Here is a 19,807-nt window from a genome sequence, read left to right as displayed (position 1 = left end):
ACTACACAAAGCTAATTAGACATGCGATTTTAATGATGTGGTACATCAACATGACTGCCTTTGAACTTGGTCACATGGATGCAGTGCTGAGCTTTATTAAACTCATTAGCAGAACACAGCTTCACTCTCTCCTACCCCAAATGAACTGGTCTAGCTTCTTCAGAAACTTTAACAAGGATGAGAATAGCATGAAAAAGCAAATAAGCACGTTAACATAATGGAGAATAATACAAAAAAAAAGGAAAAAAAAACAACTTTGTTTTGTGAGAACAAATACTTAGTTCTGTTACCAACAGTGCATCATTTGCTGTTACAAATACCTTGCTGGGATGGATTCAAAGCCACCTTCATGCAGGCTCAGTTCACAAAGAAAGACTACAGCACAACATGGCTGGAAAAAAAATGTTAGCTAACTTACATTTGGTAGAGCACATTCAAAAAAGGTCAAAGAAAACATCCTCTCTGAACCATAATTATTCAAGCATAGTTACTCCGTGCCTACAGCACAATTAGACGAAGTCTGCAATGCAGTTTGGTTTATATTTTGGTGAGGCTACAAAACCTGATTCATGCTGGCACAGCTCCATCCATGTAAGTGTGCAAAGATTTAAGATTTAGAAAACAATCCCGAAGAGAAAGTGATATGCAGAGTACTCAGAACAGTTACCAATGTGATAGCACAGATCAACTCTCAAGCAGCTCACAAGCTTCCACAGCAAATTCACAGCTGATGTCAAGTTTGGGGTGAAACAATCCCATTTTCCTAAGACTCTGCACATGATTCCACCATATCTCATACCAGCACCAGCATTTACAGAGTCACGTGGAGAGCAGAATCAGGGAAATTACAAACAGAACAATTAATCCTCAAAAAAAAAAAACCCAAACAAAACAAAACAAAAAAAGACTAGATTTTTATTCAATTCCAATCTTGGAAACAGCTGAATGACTGAACAGAGTGAAGCACAAAGGGAGAACTGGGAGAGTGACAGTCAGGGCTTAGAAGGGTTTACGTCACAGATGTCCAACCTTTTGACTTTCCTGGGCCACATGGAAGGAAGAGAAATTGTCTTGGGCTGCATATAAACTATATATTATAGTTAATGTAAAAATAAAAACAATAATGTATTAGTTATAAATTAAAACATTACAAGAAAAACAAAACCATAAAACTAGTGGGAAAATTGACCTTATTTTTGTGAAACTAAGTCTGGTTCAGTGGAAGTGGTTGCAATTCTCTGTGAATTCTCAAGGTGTTTCTCAGAGATTTGTGATGAAATTTTACTCTTCATGTGCTTCATCCTTGAAAACCGTTGTTCTCAAACATCTGTACCACCAAAAAGTAATGGCATCAATAAGGAATGATTGTGAAGCAAGAGATATTTTTCTCTGGTATGAGAGGTGTCATAGAAGTCTAATAGAGACATGGCTGATTTTTCCTGAGTTGACTACTTGATTGCAATGCTATACATTCTATTTGAAAGTTTTCAGATAATATATTCATGTAAACTAATAACAGAGTCAGAAATGTACCAAAAAACTGATCCTTTTTTTCCAGCCATCTCGAAACCTATCCTCAAACTCCTTTATCAAAATGGAAAGCAGGACTGCACATTTTTCACCATTCACAGGATTGTGCTTAGCCAGTGTGTCAGAATGCATAAAGTTATTTGCCACAACTTTGAGCTCGTACTGCACTGTGCCCTGCTTTCAGCCCAGACAGCGTTAACGGCACGCCAAAGGTTTGGTCGTTGGGTACCTGCCCAGGGCTGTGCCAGGCCACACGCAGCCCAGAGGTTGTACATGCCTGGTTTAGAATGACCTACAACCACACCTGCACATGCTAGCAGATCTGGGAGTGGCTACTAAAGATGTTACGATGTTGAACATCAACCTCACCACTTATCTGAGATTATAACTCTGTAATACATGTATTCACACCTCAGGTACTCCAGGACAGTCTTGGGAATTAAACTGTCAGTGTAGTGATGAATTATCTAGCTCTAAAAGTGCCTCAAGTCTTAATATTTTTAGGCAGTAAATGCTTTTGAAGTACAGTTCTCCCAACAGAGCAACTAAAAATTCATTTACAGACGTATAAGATAAAGTTTTAAAAGTCAGGTTTGTCAAGTCTGTATTGCACAAAAACCAATTAACACTTTGCAGTATTAAGATTAGGAGGAAAACTTCGCAGGTGTCAGGATAAAAACAGTCTAACATAGACATCCAAGACAGTGGACTATAAAGAGGAAGCTGTTCACCTCTTAGCTAAGGTAGCAAGAATCAAATAGATAAGATTAAGAAAATAAGCACCTGTTGGCAGAGAGAGAAGTGGGAACAATGCATGAAACAAAGGCCTGTATCCAGTTGCAGTAACTATTGTGTTAAAACTGACTAAGCTGTAACAGACACTTTCCCAAGGCTTGAAGAATTACAGAGTTATATCATGGTGAAAGATTCAACTAGATTAACTATAGTTGTAAATGAGAAAGTGTTCTCAGAAAAAGAATTTATTGGTGTAGAAGAGAAAATATATGCAGCAGTAACCAAGGACCAGGCTGCCACAGCCCCTGAAACAACTCCCACATTCTCCAGTTCAGAAAGAGGCTCCACACACTCACTCTTGCATTCACATGTGCCACCACATCAAGGGGTGTCTGACAACACAGAGCTTCCGCAGCCCCGGGCACCGGCACTGCGCCATTAGCAGGAATGCTCACAGCTCCAGGGTCTGCAGCTCCAGAGCCTGCCAGGCCACGACAAAGCCTCCCATCAGAAACATCACTCCAACATAAAAGCCCAGCTGCAAAGCACTGCGAAGTCTTAAGTCAGCCTGGGGATAAAGAAAGAAAAAAAAGACAGAAGAGAGGAGGAGGCAATCTATATGAACCAGTCACGTATCTGGGAACTCTTCCAGCTGCTGGAAGAGATTAAAAGGAAATTCAATGTCACTTCCGTGGAGTAAGTTTGGAGATGTTTCACCATTCCCAGTGTTACATTTTGAGAAGTCAATTCTTCAGTTGCCCAAAAACGTTTTGATCCATTTCATGTATTTCAGAAAGAATATATCCAACCCATTTCAAGATTCTACATCTGGGCATTTTCTACATCAGGTTCAAACACTGCTCTTAAGAGGGAGACGACGTCAAAAGAACACAGGCAGCACTGCTGGCTTAGAGGTAACAATGGCTCTTGAAGAAGAACTTCAAACATTATTTCTCTATTTCCTCCTCTAAACCAAACCTGCCGCTGAATATACTTTTTCCAGGTCTGTTAATTCTATACTTTGTGTCAAAGTGTGAAGACCTTTTACTTTTATAACTATTAGCAGTAAGTCTAGACATTGATAACACTCACACGTATAATTTTCAGATGTAGGCAAAGTCTAAGCACACATTTACCCATATTATTTAATATTATGTATTAATCATTTGCAAACATTGCAAAACATGATACGCATTTGAATGAAATCAGTACTCCATCTGCAACTCCGTTAAGTTGCAGTAATGTTGCACAGGATCCACATTGTCTGTTTCTGAAAATCTTCGTTTGATCATCTGAAGACACTGCTTGTCAAATGACTTACAAGAAAGAGCTGACTTCATTACTGACCAAAACTGACTCCACAGCTGTAGAAATTGAACTGATATGTGCTAGCACACGTCACCTACAATCCTTCTTCAACTGAAATAACTGAAGCTTGGGATGCACTAACTCAGCAATCACATTTTTTTCACGCACAAAGTTCAAACATTTCAGAAAATGTTCCTTCAAGTTAGTTCATAAGAGTCAATAGGAGCAAAAAAATAATACTGCTCTTAATGCAAATGTTAAGTAACCCATAATACTGATCTGATTTTACTGAAACAATCTTATTTTATGATAAAAAAATAAATTAAAAACCAAACACAGAATTAAAGTTTAATCCGGACCCACCACCTCAGTGACTTGTGAATTTTGTATTAGTTAAGGGGGGAAAAAATGCATAACTTGGTTATGCTTGCTACCATACTTGCCGTTCTCCTTAGCAATTAATCACTACACTTATCTTACAGACTATTCCTGCAAAGTCCTCACATCATAAGTTGACGAATCATTTTTCATGTTTAAACATTTCAGGTCTTTGGTAAGGCAACTTTTCAAAACTCTCAGCACCACAGCCAGCACCACTTATTTTTCTACCTATCTCTCAAACGTTTGAAAAACTTTTCCCCCAGGTTTTAAGACAAAAAAAAAAAAAAAAAAAAAAAAAGATAACTAAAGGATAACTGAACAGCTTTTACTGATGAATTTTCCTCTTGATTTTTTATGTCATTATCCCTTTAGGAGTCAGCTCATTGGAAAGAACAGATGGGAAAGGAACTTCCTTTGCATGCCTAAAGCAATGAGACAATCTGCATCCTCCTACTTCCGTGCAAGAGTTACAGCAGTGGGGGAAAAACAACAAAATAAAACCATAAACTTCAGCTGAGCTGCACCATGGTTCTAGCAAAGCTGGGAATTAAAGCAAGTGGTTCACACCCCTGCTCTCAAACAGTTTGCCTCCGCTTCTACATGTTACCAAAATACAGGTTTAAAGAAGACTGAAGGAAAAAAATGGGGTGGGTGGGGAAGTTAGATCATTTTCAGGAGAGGTTGAAGATGATATACTGACACAACACCTTGACCTGTACATTCTAATTATCTAGGCTTGATCCCAGCTTTTTTCCTAAGAGACCAACCCCATTTTCCTTTGTAGAGGGAAAGAGGGAAAATAACCTTTGATCAAGAGAATGACATTTATTCTGACTTTGTCATTACTTTTTGGTGATCAATGAAGCTTTTTTAAAAAGCATGCATTTACTTAACACATACATTAAATTTAATAGATATGTATATATTACAAGGTCAGTGCTACTGTAGTTGCCTCCAAATGGAGACGGGTTTAACTGAAGAACCAACTCCACAGAGTGCTTTTTCTGAAATGCTTGAAATTTACATGCCAGTAAAAAAGACAATTTTCAGGATCCTATACTGAAGAATTACTGTCTCTTGTTCTCTACACACCAACTGGTTTAGCAAAAATAAAAAGAACAAAACAAATCTGCCTTAACCTAATCAATCATGTTAGCTGAGGGATGCAGCTAAGTACGTAGGTTTTGCTGTTATTCCTCCATTCCTAAATCAATTAAAAGAGACCAAAAATCTTTCCTAAGCACAACTGAACAGCACAATGCAAGTTTAAGTTCTGTGCAAAAAACTCACATTCCTTTAAAGACTGAAAATGAACTGTTAGGAAATAAAACACAGCGACAAGACTGTGGGGAATACAATGGTGAAGAAGGAACGTTTGGGACCAGTAAAGAGAGCAACAAACCTCTTCAGAGCTTGTCCCCAGGTCTGTCAGTACTACCCACTATTCTTTATAGAAACTGGGGAGCATATTCTCATTTATTATAGGCCACCACTACTAAAGAGTATCAGAGGGAAAAAGGGACACCATCTTTAATAACCATAAAATTGTCTTATCCAAATACCTAAGTGAGATTAGTCAATAATCTACCTAATGAAAAGCCAGTTGACATGGTTTCAAACAGCGAAGCTACAGTGCACCAAGAATCTCTTTTACTTACTGTTTTAAAGACTCACGGAATCAGTATTCATTAAGTTTACACAATTCTAAAAGCTTAAGGAGAAGAAAAATAGAAAGAAAGGCAAGAAAGACAAAGCTGCTTGTGATAAACCATGTGAAAATCAAGGGCTGAATCACATGACACTGGTTGAATCTCAGCTTTTGAAGAGAACTATGGAAATGAATAAAAATGCCATTCTAAACAATGACTATCAGAGTTTGATACCTATTAACACAGGCAGGTTTAATTTTATTGATGTACACTAATAAAATGACAACTTTACAAAGAAGATAAAGCTTTTCATGTAGCATTCAGGAGTTCACCTCTCCTGCTGAATCTTCCTGTGAGACAGAGTTATTCAGACTAGAAACAAGAAATATGACCTCAAAGGTAAAACTTCAGTTCTGGAAAACACACACGTTATCTTTCTGCCTGTTTGCCTTTAGAGAAGTGGAACAAAAAATAGAACCAATGTTACTTCTTTCAGCAAGTTAGTATGGCACACAACGATTGCAGCCAAAGTAGACACAGTTAAAAGAAAAGAGATTCCAAAAGAAATAAAAATCCCTAAAAAAAAAAAAAAAAAAAAGGACAGATACATTCTTCAGGTTAAGTGTATAATATTATTCTCTCGATTTTGCAGCACACAAGCCACTAAGTCTTAAAAGTCTCAAACTTCAAATCTGGGCTTGTGTCAAACAAGATGCTGACATTATCAACTTATTAAGAGTGCCACTTAATGTTTAATGCCACGAGGTACTAAACTCCTAGTTAGACTAACTGGGGTCTTCCTGGGAAAGAAAATTCAATTTACTATGCAAAATTCTGTCTAGCATATAAAGTCATAAACTATAAAAGCATCTCCCTTCTCTTCACACACACTTTCTGACACATCTTCTTAGAGAGTACTGGTGTAAAATGGGCAACACGGCCAAACCCGATCAGGTCAGTATGAGTTATGTTGGTCTGTTTAGAAAATGCTCAGCTTCACCATGGTCCATGAGAACTAAAGCCATTAACACGAAGGGACATCAAAGAGAAGCAGGATATTTTCTAGCCTTAGTGCAAAACTTCAAGGAAAGGAAGAAGCACAGCAAGATAACCATGACAAAGGAGAGGGTATGGGATGCTCAAGCCTATCACAAGCACAGCAAAGCAAGCAAGGAGGAGGCGATAAGACAAAAAGGTGAATGAGGCAAGACTAGAGCTAAAAAAGAATGTCAAAGAACAAGAAAAACAGAAGATTAAGACACAATAGAGTACCTCCATCTAAAAGAGAATTTGCATGGGGGATGACCCGACAGAATTTCTTTAAATATAAGAGAGATATCTGTTAAAGGTAAGGTCACGTTTCAAGGTATCTTCAGATGCTTTTATTTGTACAGGTGAAAACTACACTTCCAAGCAAGCTAAAAAAAAATCAAAGTAAAATATCAGGAAACCAAGATAGAAATAGTACAAGACCTGTCTAAATACTTCCACATGTACAAAAGGTTTTTTCCCCACTTTAAATAGCAAAGCCAAGAGTGGAATCGTACCAGAAGGTACGAGGGATGATACAGCAGGCACTTATCTCACACACACACACTCTAAAAAAAAAAAAAAAGAAAAAGAAAAAGCTGAACTCTCAACAGCCACATTGAGCTGCTCACAATTCAGAACAAACCCTGATTTAAGGCTGGACACGGTCCAGAAGTACTTAAAAGCTGCTACAAAGTGATGGAGCAGCAGAGAAACTTAGAGTAAAATGAACAGGCATGGGATATCCTGTAACAGGTTGTTTGCCTGGGATGTCTGAGCAGGAGTTACACAATATCATGTAATACCCATAACCGCCAGGGAAGTACAAAAACGCTGCAAACATGTTACAAAGAGCAGTTTACAAATCCCTAATGGTTAAGGCTGATCAGAACGATTTCAGGTCGAGAGCCCCAGCAGAGCCCCAGAACTGAGTACCACCAGGTGGAAGGCAGCGAGTGCTCCAAGCGAGGATGCAAGGCTGCATGCACTTCAGCTTCTTTCTAAATGAGCTTCAGATTCAAGAAAATCCCCCGTATCTATGTAACTGACCGACACACTCAGACTTGTAGGTGTGAGTCCGCGTGGTTTTGAGCAATATACTGCAGAATAAAGCACCGCTTTAATTTAAGACTAAACAAGGCATCCGATGAGAAGATCCAGCAGCCTCGAAATACACGGCTCCCTCTCCACACTCCGAGAGCGCTCTCCGCACGATGTCTCACTCCGTATTCAGCGAGTATCGATTATGAAATAAACCAGTAATGACGAAGAACTGGATTTAACCCCAGCGCCAGCAGCAGCAGCGCTGCGATTAAAACCGTTTTCTTCGCAGAGGTTGGCGCACTTCTTTGTAAGGGCGCACGCCCTCCGGAGCGCGCGACAACGCTTAAAAACTTTAAAAAGCGAACGGGTAGAAAGACGAAAAGCCAAGAAGCGCCGCATCCCGCAGAACCAAGCACGTGAACCCGGAGCCATTATGACGGATGGCGGCCGCAGCCCCGGCGCTGGGGGCAACAGGGCGGCGCTGCCGGACCCGCGGGCACCGCGCGGAGCGGCTGCGGGAACGCCGGGCGCCTCACCCCGCGGCTCCGGGAGCTCGGGGCCGGGCCGGGCGGGCGCCGAGGGGAATAAACGAGGCCGGGGCGCGGTGCCGGCCGTTAGCGGGCGGGCCTCCCCTTCCGGCATGGAGCTGACAGCGCGGGGTCCCCCGCCCCGCAGCCGAGGAGCGAGCGCCCCGCCGGAGCCGGTCCCTCTCTCCCCTGTCCCCCTCACCATTCTCCTCAGAGCCGGGCTGGGTCTCGGCGCCGACTCTGGCTCTCCTCGCGCCGGGCAGCTCCTGCTCGTGGTTCGGCGTCGGCGGTGGCGGGGCCTGTCTCCATCTATCGGGGCTGAGCTCGGCGGCTGCGGAGGGCCGGGTGGGGAGAAGCCGGGCGAGGACAACGCTCCCGAAGCGGAGGAAAGAGCGGGGCGAGGAAGACGGCGTTAGCTCGACTCCACACCGGGACGCAGTGCTGGCGGCGGCCTCGGCCCGGCAGCTCTTTCTCATAATTGTGCGACTCAACCGGCGGAGAGCCGCGGCGCTGCCGCGTCAGCGCGCACCGCCCCCTGGAGGAGGGATCCGCCCGGCGCTGCCCCGCCCCGCCCCGCCCCGTCCGTCGCGTGGCTCCTCACGGCCGCCCTCGGGGCGGGACGAGGGCCGAGCCTCGGCCTTGCGGCGGCCCGGAGCACCCCGGCACGTTAAATGGCCGTCAGGGACCCGGCCCTCACCCTGAGAGCTCCACACCTTTTTTAATGCAAACACGCCAGCTTTAGCAACGACCTTTAAAACTTGAAAGTGACCAAACACGTTTTTAAGCTCAGCACGGGGAAAATGAGAGCTGATCGTTTGGGGTTTCTTGGGGGGGGAGGAAGGGGAAGTCAGGCTGTATGTATTCCACTGCAACCCCCTCCGCCCCAGTGTGACCATGCACAGCACACCCACATCAGCACCCCCAAGTAACAAAGCCTCGTACAGGAACTCCCACTGCCCACCTCATCGCTTCTCTTTTACACCAATCTGTGTCCTACAGCAAGCCAACAATCAAGAGTTCCTCAAGGAAGACAAGCGATTGAGTTTGGTTCAAATTACTTGTGCCCACTAAATATGGAAAACAAAGACTTCCAAGAAAAAAAAACTCTCCTCTGAACTGGATGGCCAGCATCAGTTAGGCTGCTCACTTCTATTTAAGGCTCTCACAGCTAATTCTGTTTCCTTTTGCAAGCACAGCATGGTTCAAAAGTGAGTTAAATCTGGCTCAAAGGCCCTGGCACTGTTTATAAAATACCACAGCCTCACAAGAGCATTCATTCGGTATGGCTTTTATTTGTTTTAAGTGCCATGGCATGTGGATGTTCTTCATCAGGCCTTATCATCTGCCTGCCCTGTTCTGAGTTTGTGCTGCATCTGTCGCCGAGAGCCTGAGGTTCAGCACACTGCTCACTTCCTACATCAACTCCAATGATTAGAATGAGATCATTCAACCAAACCAAGCATTAATAAATGCTGCAGAATTGGCAGCTAGATGATGCCAGCCGTTGTCAGCTTTACATGTGGCCTACTGGATGGAGGCACCGCATTCGCAGCAATGCAGTTCAACACCAGAGCAACTCCAACAAAAAAATTAAGCATACACACACAGAACTGAGCAACATTTCAACCTGACATTACACAAGTTTTAACATACTTACTAAAAGTAAATGGAAGATATTAAGATACAAAGTGTCCTAGCATTAGCAGCAATGTAACAGGGAACAGTTGAGCAGTAAACTTGGGCAGAAACATCCATTTGCTGTAGACAATAGCTGCAAATCTAAGAAAACCCGTACAACCCTGAAGCATTTAGCTCCACCTTGCTGACTTGCTCCAGGGGACTTCCTAATGCTTGCTTTCTGCTAGCTTCAGAAGAATTTGTGGTATCTTACACAGGTATGAAAATTAGGCTCCTAGGATCAGGTGTTTTCAGGGAACAGACAATTCAGGACACCTCAATTACTTCTGAGTACAACATTTCACAACAAACAAATTAACTCTTACTGAAGGAGAAAACCTAAGCCTGCTGATCCACAGCCACTTGCTCCTGCCCAGATTCCCATGCGCTGGTGCTCCTTCCTGGCTTACTGAGCAGGAACAGGAAGGGCAGTGGAAGCCCACTAAGACTTGCTGGAGATGGTTCAAGAACTTTCCAAAGGAAAAAGCAGATAGAATGGGGGATTTTTTTAATTCTTCAGACAACAATATAGAAGTACTTCTGTCAATGTACCACAGTCCAGCTTCCTCCTCTTTTTCCTAGTTAATTAATCAAGCCTCTTCAGATTTCAAATTAACTTTCTGAGCAAGCTCTAGAATGACTAGGACCTTCCTTTCATCTCACAGCAATATTTGGACTATACTAACTTGTTTCTCTTAGGTTTAACATTTGTAAATTCAAGAGATAGAAGGAGCAAGGGAACTAAGAAGAAGTAGCTGGAGGCCCGCCTGGACACGATGTGAGATTTTTTTCTATTGTTTTAGGAGAATGTGCTTCAGGTGAGGAATTTTCCACGCCCTTTTTCCTGTTGATCCCTGCAAAACTGTAAAAAGATTGACATCAAATTGTTTGAGATTAAAACTGTTTGTGATAAGCTCAGATGGAGAGACAGCACATTGTTTCACTGGAACAGCTTGTGAAAAAAACACAGGGAAAATGAGTCATCAACATCCTCTCTGCCTCACTCTGTCGGGGGGGTTGGGGTCAGCCTTCAGAAAGAGCACTGTGAAAGGGGCAGGACATAGCACCACAGCGAAATAAACCCCCATAACCTGGAACTGATGGCACATGGCATAAGGAAGTCACCTTATATCCTTTTATTACGTTGTTCAGTCAGAGATAAATGACATGATTTGACCCTAGGCTAACAGTGTTAGTCATCCAAAAAGAATGAATTATGATACACTCAGATGTTAAATCTTGCTCCCATCACTGAATTTCAACATTAGAAGGCTAAGCAGCAGAATAACAGATATTTGATAAATACTTGTGTTACCTTTCAACCATGCTGTCAGCTCAAAATTCCTTTAATATCTCTTCCAAATGAATAACTGACAGCTGTGAATTAGAACAATAAAGCATTATTGAAAACTATTGTATTTGAAGACCTTTAACCTGAAGCTTCTGCTATCTAAAACAGAATATAACTGCTTTAAACAGAACTCTTTTGCTATGTGGTTCCTGTATCTCATTTTTATATCTCAAAGCAAAGTATTAATTTGTCACTGGCACTTTATATTGGGTAATTATGTGTTACGTAATCATCACCAGAACTAGTAAGTTTGCAATGTCAAACCTAGTAAATTTGACATTGAATTAAACCAGCTGTAACTTGATCTTTCCACAGTAAGTGCTGAAGGATAAAGATATCACTTTAAGGAAACTTTTATCTCACCGCTGCAAATCTAGTAGCAACGAAGAAGTTGTTTGTTCACTCACTCTCATGCAGATGAGTTATTGAGTCATACACAGAAAGAAAGAAATTCAGGTACAGCATTCCTTTCTATGAGAAATGATATGAGTAACCATTAAATAAAAGAATTTGGTTTTGACTTTTTTTTTTTGGACATTATGAAGCTTCCCAAAGATAAGATCTATTACTCTGCAGCAGCTCTTTTAAATAAGTTCTCAAAACCTGCACTAGAATTCATACAGTTAAATCAGATGCAAATGCCAACTGAGCGAGTTAATATCCTACTTGAGGTCAAACACTCTCTGTGGCAACAATTTTTGCCCTCCTGCTGATGTCACCTATGGCAGAAATGAGATATTATCGATTCACTTTTAACAGTGAATTCCCCAAACCCAAAACTCCCCTCAAAAAGTGTATGATGACACAAGATAAGGGGACTTATCTTGGGGAGGACTTACAAGTTCTCCCCATTATTTGTGAAGGGGTTTTCTAATTGCAGAGTTACTGACATTTCTGTGGCAACATTTTGCCCATTATCTCTCAGATAACGCACCAAATAACACTGCTAACATTGAACTTTTCAAGGACTCACAATGCTATTTCAGAAGGAGATAAAGGAGAAATAGTTCATTGCTGTGAACTACAAAACTCAGGAAATACAACAGAAGGAGGCTTGTTTCTCTTGAAGACAGGGAAAACAAAACTCAAGAAATGTGCACTTGCAGTTTTAAAATGGTTCAGAAATTGTTATCACTTCGTTTGTATGTTACACTCCAGAGCTACATACCATCCTTCCAAGAGGGCCCAGAGGTTTAGCCATCTTTTTGCAGCGTACTGATGTTCTTAAAACTTTGTATTTTAAAGATAATTAGTTGAACAATGTGTTAGCTTTTTCATCTGAGCATATATTCTCTCAAAAGAACAAGTACTTTGCCTGTATACATGCAAGAAACAGGTCATCAAATCTACAGAAATTTCAAAACATATCTGAAAAAAATGAGTTACGTGAAATTAACTTTCTAAGAAGTCATAAAACAAATCATCCCCTGTAACAACTGATTTAGGCCCAATATCCCAAGCAGTGCATGTATGATTTAACTCACAGTGACAGAGCTGCTCATGTACTAAAACTGGCAAAGCAGCATTGAGTTCTGTGCAAAGGGAGTATTATAAAAAGGAGCATGAACACACAGATAAACTTTTGAGAAAAAAGAGTGCTGATGTGCTATCAACTCAAAGGCCAGCTGTGAAGTTCAGCAATCACTCTAAGAGGAGGAGACCTATCACAAAAGCAAGAGGGTGTTTTTCATGTATGTAGTGTGTTAACTTGGGGCTAGAGCATTATTTCACTTACAGTCAGCCACCTACTTTGCAGTGCACACTCAAGAAAAGCTATGTGAAGCTATTTAGTTTTTTTGTGCTTATTGATTTTTCTGGGACAGGTAGATTACTTACAGCACTAGGGAAGTATTGTAGAGTGGGTTTTTCTGATGGCAATGCTAAGTGCCCCATGACCTAACACTCCAAGCTCAGAGTGCAGAACCAGTAACTCAAGTTCAGCTATGTGGTAAGGCTTGTCACATCCAAATTAGGCAAATGAGGGTGTGGGTTATCCAGTTTAGAAATCAGCATTAAAGATATTCCAAGAGAATGAAGGGATGTTCAAGCTGATGAGTGAATTAAGGTTGAATACACACAGTAGTTCTGAGCAAGCGGTTTTTTCCTTATACAAGTTCCAGAAGTATACAGAAGGACACATTTTCCAACCCATCATCTGAAGTATAATATAAGCAAACCCTGTATTTGGGAATATGATATATTACTTATTGCTCAGAATACATAGTTTAACAAACACAGGCCAAAGTCTTGCACAAAACAGCCAAGGGTGTGCCTCCGAATGTCTCTACTTACATGAGTAAAATCAGCAGCTGCCAGGAGCAGTATAGGGACAATTGCACTATAATGACTGACCCTTTGCAAAATTTCATCAGTCCCTGACTTAAAAAAAAAAAAAAAACAACAAAAAAAAACCCACCCCAACTAAAGCAAGTTGGTAGTTTTCCTCAAACTGAACTTTATCTCCCCGTATCTTCTACAGGATTTGCAAAATTTCTCTATGAAAATTGTTTCTGCTGCTGCTATCTTCCCATTTACAAGTTCTTGTTCTAACTTGGTAGCAGCTAAGCTGGTGCATAGTGGACATGTAGTACACAGAGATGCTGGGCTTCCACTTCTTGCACAGCTGGAGCATCTCCTTCCACACCTCCGCTGTCCAAACTTGCCAGACCCAAAACAAGACTAGTATTAATCATCCAATTTTGAACTCTTTTTTGACAGCGATCCTCTTGTGCCAAAAGCAGACTCCATAGTTCAGAGTTGCTCAACACATTTCCAACACCCTGAGCTTGCTTACATCCTTATTCTATAAAACCTGCATATGTAGGTCTGTTTAAAAGTTAGGTGGGCTCCCTTCAGCAGCCCTATAAACACATTGTAAACCTTCCCTACTGCTTTTAAGCAAGCCTCATTTGACATGTCAAAGAACACTAGAAAATCAGAAATGCAAGATAAGGCTGTAAATTATAGCTGATTTTAAGAAAAATACTTATGTTAAGGACATTTAAACATGACTGGCTGTATTTCTTTTGTATTGCCACCAACAGAGATTCAAGAACTGATTTTTCAAGGCCTGCTTTTCCTCCCACAGAACATGACTTCAGTTCAACAAAAACTGTTTTCAGCTCTTCTAGCAGCAGTTAGAATGTACTGACGTAAACTTAGCCCTTCTGTAGGTAGGTCTTGAAGACCTTATCATTCACACTCTTTGCTACTGCCTGTAAAAAGCAAACCTGCAGGTGGAGTTCCTGGAAATGTGGGGACCTAAAGAACTCGACCATTTTTAAGCGGGTTAAATCATGCAAAGAACAACAGAGAACTTCTCCACACCAAGAAAGAGGATTATAATTGAACGTTATAGATATTTAAACCCATTTCCACTCTTCAATCAAGCAGTTTCTTAACACATAAACAGGAAACTGAAGTAAATCTCAGACTGCACCTATCTACTTACAAAAGCAGGAATCAGCACCTGTCTATAGCAACGTGTACATATTACGTTTTACAGTGTTTAAATTGACTCCCATTAAATGTGATAAAAATAAACTGATTTATTTTTCAAGTTGCTTAATTCAGCCAAAGCTCTAGCCTGTTTCTCTAGAGCAGAACTAACTTTACCCCATTATGAGAGCAAAAAGTAAAAAAAGCATTGCAACGTCACTATAGTTTAAATTTACTGCTAACACTTATTTTTAAAATCAGCTATCAGAGAAAAATTCACATATACACACACACACACCACTTTTCTTGAAGCCTTGATCAGAATACATCACAACACAGCTCGACATTAGATTTGCTTGAGATATTGTTGAACTTCTACGTGTACCTGCTGTATTTCCTTGTATTCTTGGGTATTACAATACAGAAGTTGATGTATTCTGTCATCTCTCAGCAGAATTCAGTGTAGTGCAGCCAGTGTAAGTGCACTTCAGCTTCTGACAAAACCGTTAAAAGCTTCATTTTTTGTTTTTCTAATCCAAGTCAGGCTATTGCACCAACATTAATGCAATCCTGGGAGTCAATGGGACAAGAACACAGATGTACAGAAAATAAGCTATTGTTTTAAATTACTGTTACAGAGTGGATTAAGCTGGTGTGCATGACTGTTGCATTTGTTTTAAGAGAGTCCAAAAGGTTAAGCTTCCTCATAAACACTAGGCTCCACACTGGAACAGAGGCACATGTTATTATCCAAAGCAAAGTAATATGCAAAAACACTTCAAAATATGTTGCTATTGCCCTGAATAGAAAAGGGAGGAAAGAAAGGAGATGAGTATGTGCATGAGCAAGGAGAGGGAACAGTAAACCAGACAGCAGAATACCCATGAGTGCACTCCTAAGAAAAAGCTGAAAGAGAGCTCTTTGATCTAAATACAGTCTTGGTTAAAAGGTCTTTCAACTACAAGTAAAGGACTATTCTCAGCTATTTGATGCCCTCTGTGTTCAGGGAAACAGGATCTTGCATTCTTTATAAATAAGAGGAATTCCAGAGATACCTGAAGACTCCATCATCAACTTCTTTCAAGAATGCAACATCTTGAACTCTGATCAGTCACTTCTGACAAAAGTAAAGTAGATTTATTTTCAAACAGACGATAAAGTACAACAGTACTCTAACTTCTGAAAGTATTACAAATCCAAAGATAACTTTTAAATACACTTAAAAACAAGACTTATAAGAAGTAAAAAAAGTTGAAAGTCAAACTGAAGTTGCAATGATAAAATTTGACTTTTACTATGAAGAGAATAAAACCAGTCACGGAGAACTCAGGTTAGAAAATGAGCAGAAAAATATCTTACTATGCCAGGCTGGAAGGCTCCTCTATGGATTATCTGGATCACCTGCTGTGCTCAGAGCTGCCAGGCCTCGGTCCAGTTGGGGTTTGAATAATATATCCAAGGACAGACTCCTCAACCTCTCTGGCCAACCCACTCCCAGGTGCATGACCAACCTCACAGTGAAAAAAGGTTTTATGATTTTATTATGGAATTTTATCTGTGTGTGTGCCCATTGCTTCTTGTCCTGCTACTGGACACCACAGAGAAGTGCCAAAACAGATGAATACCTGTTAAATAGTAACTCACTTTCTTGGAAGAAAATGTATCCCTCTTGCTTGGAATTTTGAAGCCTACAGAACTTGCTATTTTATGGAAACGCCAAACACCAATCTCATGAGAAGCAGAATATATTGGAAACAGGGCAAAATTAGTTTGATTACTACATTTACTTCTTCTTAACTTCTCTATATTAAAAAAAAAGTACATTCTAAGGAAAAAAAGATAACTGAAGGTTAGTTTTAGTCATTCGCTCCCATTCATGAAGCCAAACATTTGGACATGTACAGCAAAACTTGGCAGTAGGTTTCCAGATGATGAGATCTAAAATAACAGAATATATTTTAGCAGTTAAGTGCAATATATTTACTCCATTGGCAAGCAGAATCCTTTCAGAACAGGCAGGGTTGATTAAGGTTGGGCAAGATCCAATAGACTGCAATTCAAATTAAAAAAGAAAAAAAGTCACCTATGACTTGGGCTGATGTGCAAGTAGGTGAAATTCTTGTCAAAGATACGTCATAGTTTAATTTCACTTCCCATACAATTTGTTTTCATAATTCTTGGAATCTGAGCCAACACATGTACAACACATGCAAGTGAAGGACTTTACACAGCAGCTGAGATTGAACTCTGCAAGAAGCTGCTTTTCTTTAGATAGTCTCTGTTGTGGCTGACCTTTAAAGCAGGAAAGCTGTTCAAGGATTTACCTACATATTCACATTATTATAAAAATAATACTAATAACATGAACTGCAACAATTACTCTAACATTCAACTCTTATTCCCGACTGACCTGATCCGTACTAGGGAGCTATTCTGAAATTACTCACACATGAACAAACTCTTCAGAAGTCTAATTTTCCTCTCCACCTAATTCAGTGAACACTTCAGTCACCTCACAGTTCAAGCTCTGGCGGAGGAAGAAAAAGAGTTACGGAACAAGTTAAGATGCTGTTAATCATGACCGAAATACAAGAGCTGAGTTTCTCCTCCACCCTGCAGACTTGGTTGAGTGGGAAGAGAGATTTCCTGCACAACTTATGCAAGACAGCTCCCACTGCCAAATGAAAGTACCACAAGACAACCACTCTCTCTTTGACTTTAAAAGAAGACAGTCTGGGAGAGTTTTGTCCTATTTAAATGCTCAACTACTCGGAATCAACATTACCAGACCTTCCAGCACATGAACAGAAGACTGAAATCTTTAAAAACCCATTCAACTTTTCAATACAAACAGAATCACTGAGTCCTAAGGATGTCTCAAGAACCACATATCAAACATACTCACATTCAGCGATTTCTAACCCAGCCTAGTATTCAAAACTGAAGCTTGGCTTTTTCTTGCCCTTTAAATTTCAGCTCATTCCATTGAAAGGCGCTTTTCCAGCACTGTTTCCTAGGCTGCTTACAAATAAGCTCGTTACCATCAAGAAGCTTGCATGTGTTAAAAATGTAACTCACCACTGTTTGTGAGGTATACTTTCATAGAGCCCCATGATCAACAGCTGTGCAACAAGCATTTGCTGAGTTAGCTCAGTAAAACTGAATAATTTACAGACATTAGTTCTCACCCCCTATTCACATCAACCTTAAATTGAAGAAAAAAGGAGGGGAGAAGAAAAAAAGGGAAAAAAAAAAAAGCAAACCACAACACAGTTATTTACAAATAGAATAACAACTTCTGTATCTAAGACAGGATGGATAAGAACTGCACCTACATTGCTTATAGCGATAATAAAATGCATTTTAATTCACCCGTTATCATGAATTGTTAGTATTTTCCCATTTTCCATAATACAAAAAAGATGAATCAAAGCAACTGCTCAATTGTTTGTTTGTTTAAACACACATAACATTTATTAATAACAATCTTAAAAGTGATAACTTAAGAGTCATGAGAAAGGGGATTGTTGTCAGTAAACATACAATGTAAAGTAGCAAGGTTTTTATATTAATAAAAATGATTTTAACATAGTGTTTAGCCCAACCAAATTTAATATTAGAAACATTCAAAACCACTAGAAGTGTTGCAATGAATCTATTATGCTTATAAAAACCTAATTTCAGTAGTCAGAACTAACCTGTTATTTATATAAAATTTAACATTTCTTTATTTTTGTAAACAAAGCACCTAAGCATTTGAAAGAAAATAGTTAGTTTACATCCCATTAAACTGCAGCACATGTGTGAAACCTCAAGAATTATCAGGCATAGAGCATAATTAGGCACAGAAAACAACAGAGTTCCCACAGCCAGCTGCTAATGCATACTTCTGTTGACAGCAATCATCTTCAATTATACTAGTCCATTATCAGTTACAGGCAAAAATTAAATAAAACTTCTACACAGAAGATTTCACAGAAAAAGAAGTGATACCATGTAGGTTTGTGAAGGTTCTGAGAACTTCGAGTACTCTGACTTGGAATGAGTTACAATGTGATGTCTGTCAGGAGTTTCCAAACACTTCCTTATAACCACTTAGCTTTGGCAGACATTGGGCTTGTCAAAGACCATGACAACAAATCAGCACAGAAATTCTGTCTGCTGTCAGAACACCGAGGAATACTGTAATTGATTAAGTGCCAGCGAGCCTGGCTGCCTGACTTAAATAAAAATTGATAGCGTGCAAGATCATTTTATTGTGAAGCTGTCAGCTCAGGCTTAGATCAAGAAGGGTATGACAGGCAACTAGTAACCTGAAAACTCTTCCTGTTTCCTTAGAGAAATTGCAAAGCCACAAACCAGATGGTTATCTTACCCGTATCAACTGGCACCACGGTCTATTTGTGTGAACAGCAACAACTGACACTGTGACTGTACATTTGTTTACATAAGGACTCTCAAGAAAAAAAAAATTAAACTTGATATAAGTTACATCAAGTAGTACATTTGCAGTAAGCCTTTTTTAACAGCCAATATAGTTTTACAGTTGTCTTAATTAGCATACTTCCAAAGTAAATCTAGCTAAACCAGATTTAAACTGCATAAGTTTTCCTGAGCTAACATGCCCCTAACTCTTAGTGTCTGGAAGTGACATTCAGACCAACACGGAGGCACTTATGTGAGGCACTGCAGGAAGGGCTGCACTGCCATTGCCCAGCGTGTGCTTATTTGGTTGTTTCCTGTACGGTTCTTGGACTATAGGAATTACATTCTATTAAAGAGTAGGAAAAATGCTTTCATGACTACCTGACGGTAGCTGTAGGTGAACTCAGTGGCTCCCTGGAGTCGACTTCTCTAATTTTTCTTTGGTGTAAATTGTTAGCATTACAGTTTTACCAATTTTCTATGCCTAACCCCATCTCAATTTGCAGTTCCCCCCACAAAAGAACTTAAAAAAAAAAAAAAAAAGCATCAAATAAGCATACAAACTCAAACTCTTCTAAAAGCAAACTAACGCTTCAAACTAGATTTCCTTTTCCAAATCTTTAGGAGTATTTAACTTTCGAGTATTAAAATGCTAAAACAAATTACGATTAGTCAAGTTAAACAAAGGCACTGAGTGGCCTTAACTAACACAA

At 40.1% G+C, this 19,807-nt stretch overlaps 1 protein-coding gene across 1 annotated transcript in view; it reads right to left on the bottom strand.

The window, feature by feature from the left end:
* The window catches only part of TRPM7 (transient receptor potential cation channel subfamily M member 7), a 54,053-nt gene extending 45,566 nt beyond the window's left edge, over nt 1-8,487 (bottom strand). Inside the window, exon 1 of the mRNA XM_065733919.1 lies at nt 8,406-8,487. Within this exon, the coding sequence (XP_065589991.1) occupies nt 8,406-8,408 (3 nt within the window). The 5' untranslated portion in view covers nt 8,409-8,487. The remainder of the gene's footprint in view (nt 1-8,405) is intronic.
* Nucleotides 8,488-19,807: the final 11,320 nt, after the last annotated feature.

The sequence above is a fragment of the Cyrtonyx montezumae genome, unplaced genomic scaffold (assembly GCF_038088225.1).
Source record: "Cyrtonyx montezumae isolate F1298 unplaced genomic scaffold, pur_monq_1.0 scaffold_17, whole genome shotgun sequence".
NCBI classification, from domain to species: domain Eukaryota; kingdom Metazoa; phylum Chordata; class Aves; order Galliformes; family Odontophoridae; genus Cyrtonyx; species Cyrtonyx montezumae.
Note: the sequence above shows the minus strand (reverse complement) of the source record. Positions and strands in the feature narration are given on the sequence as shown.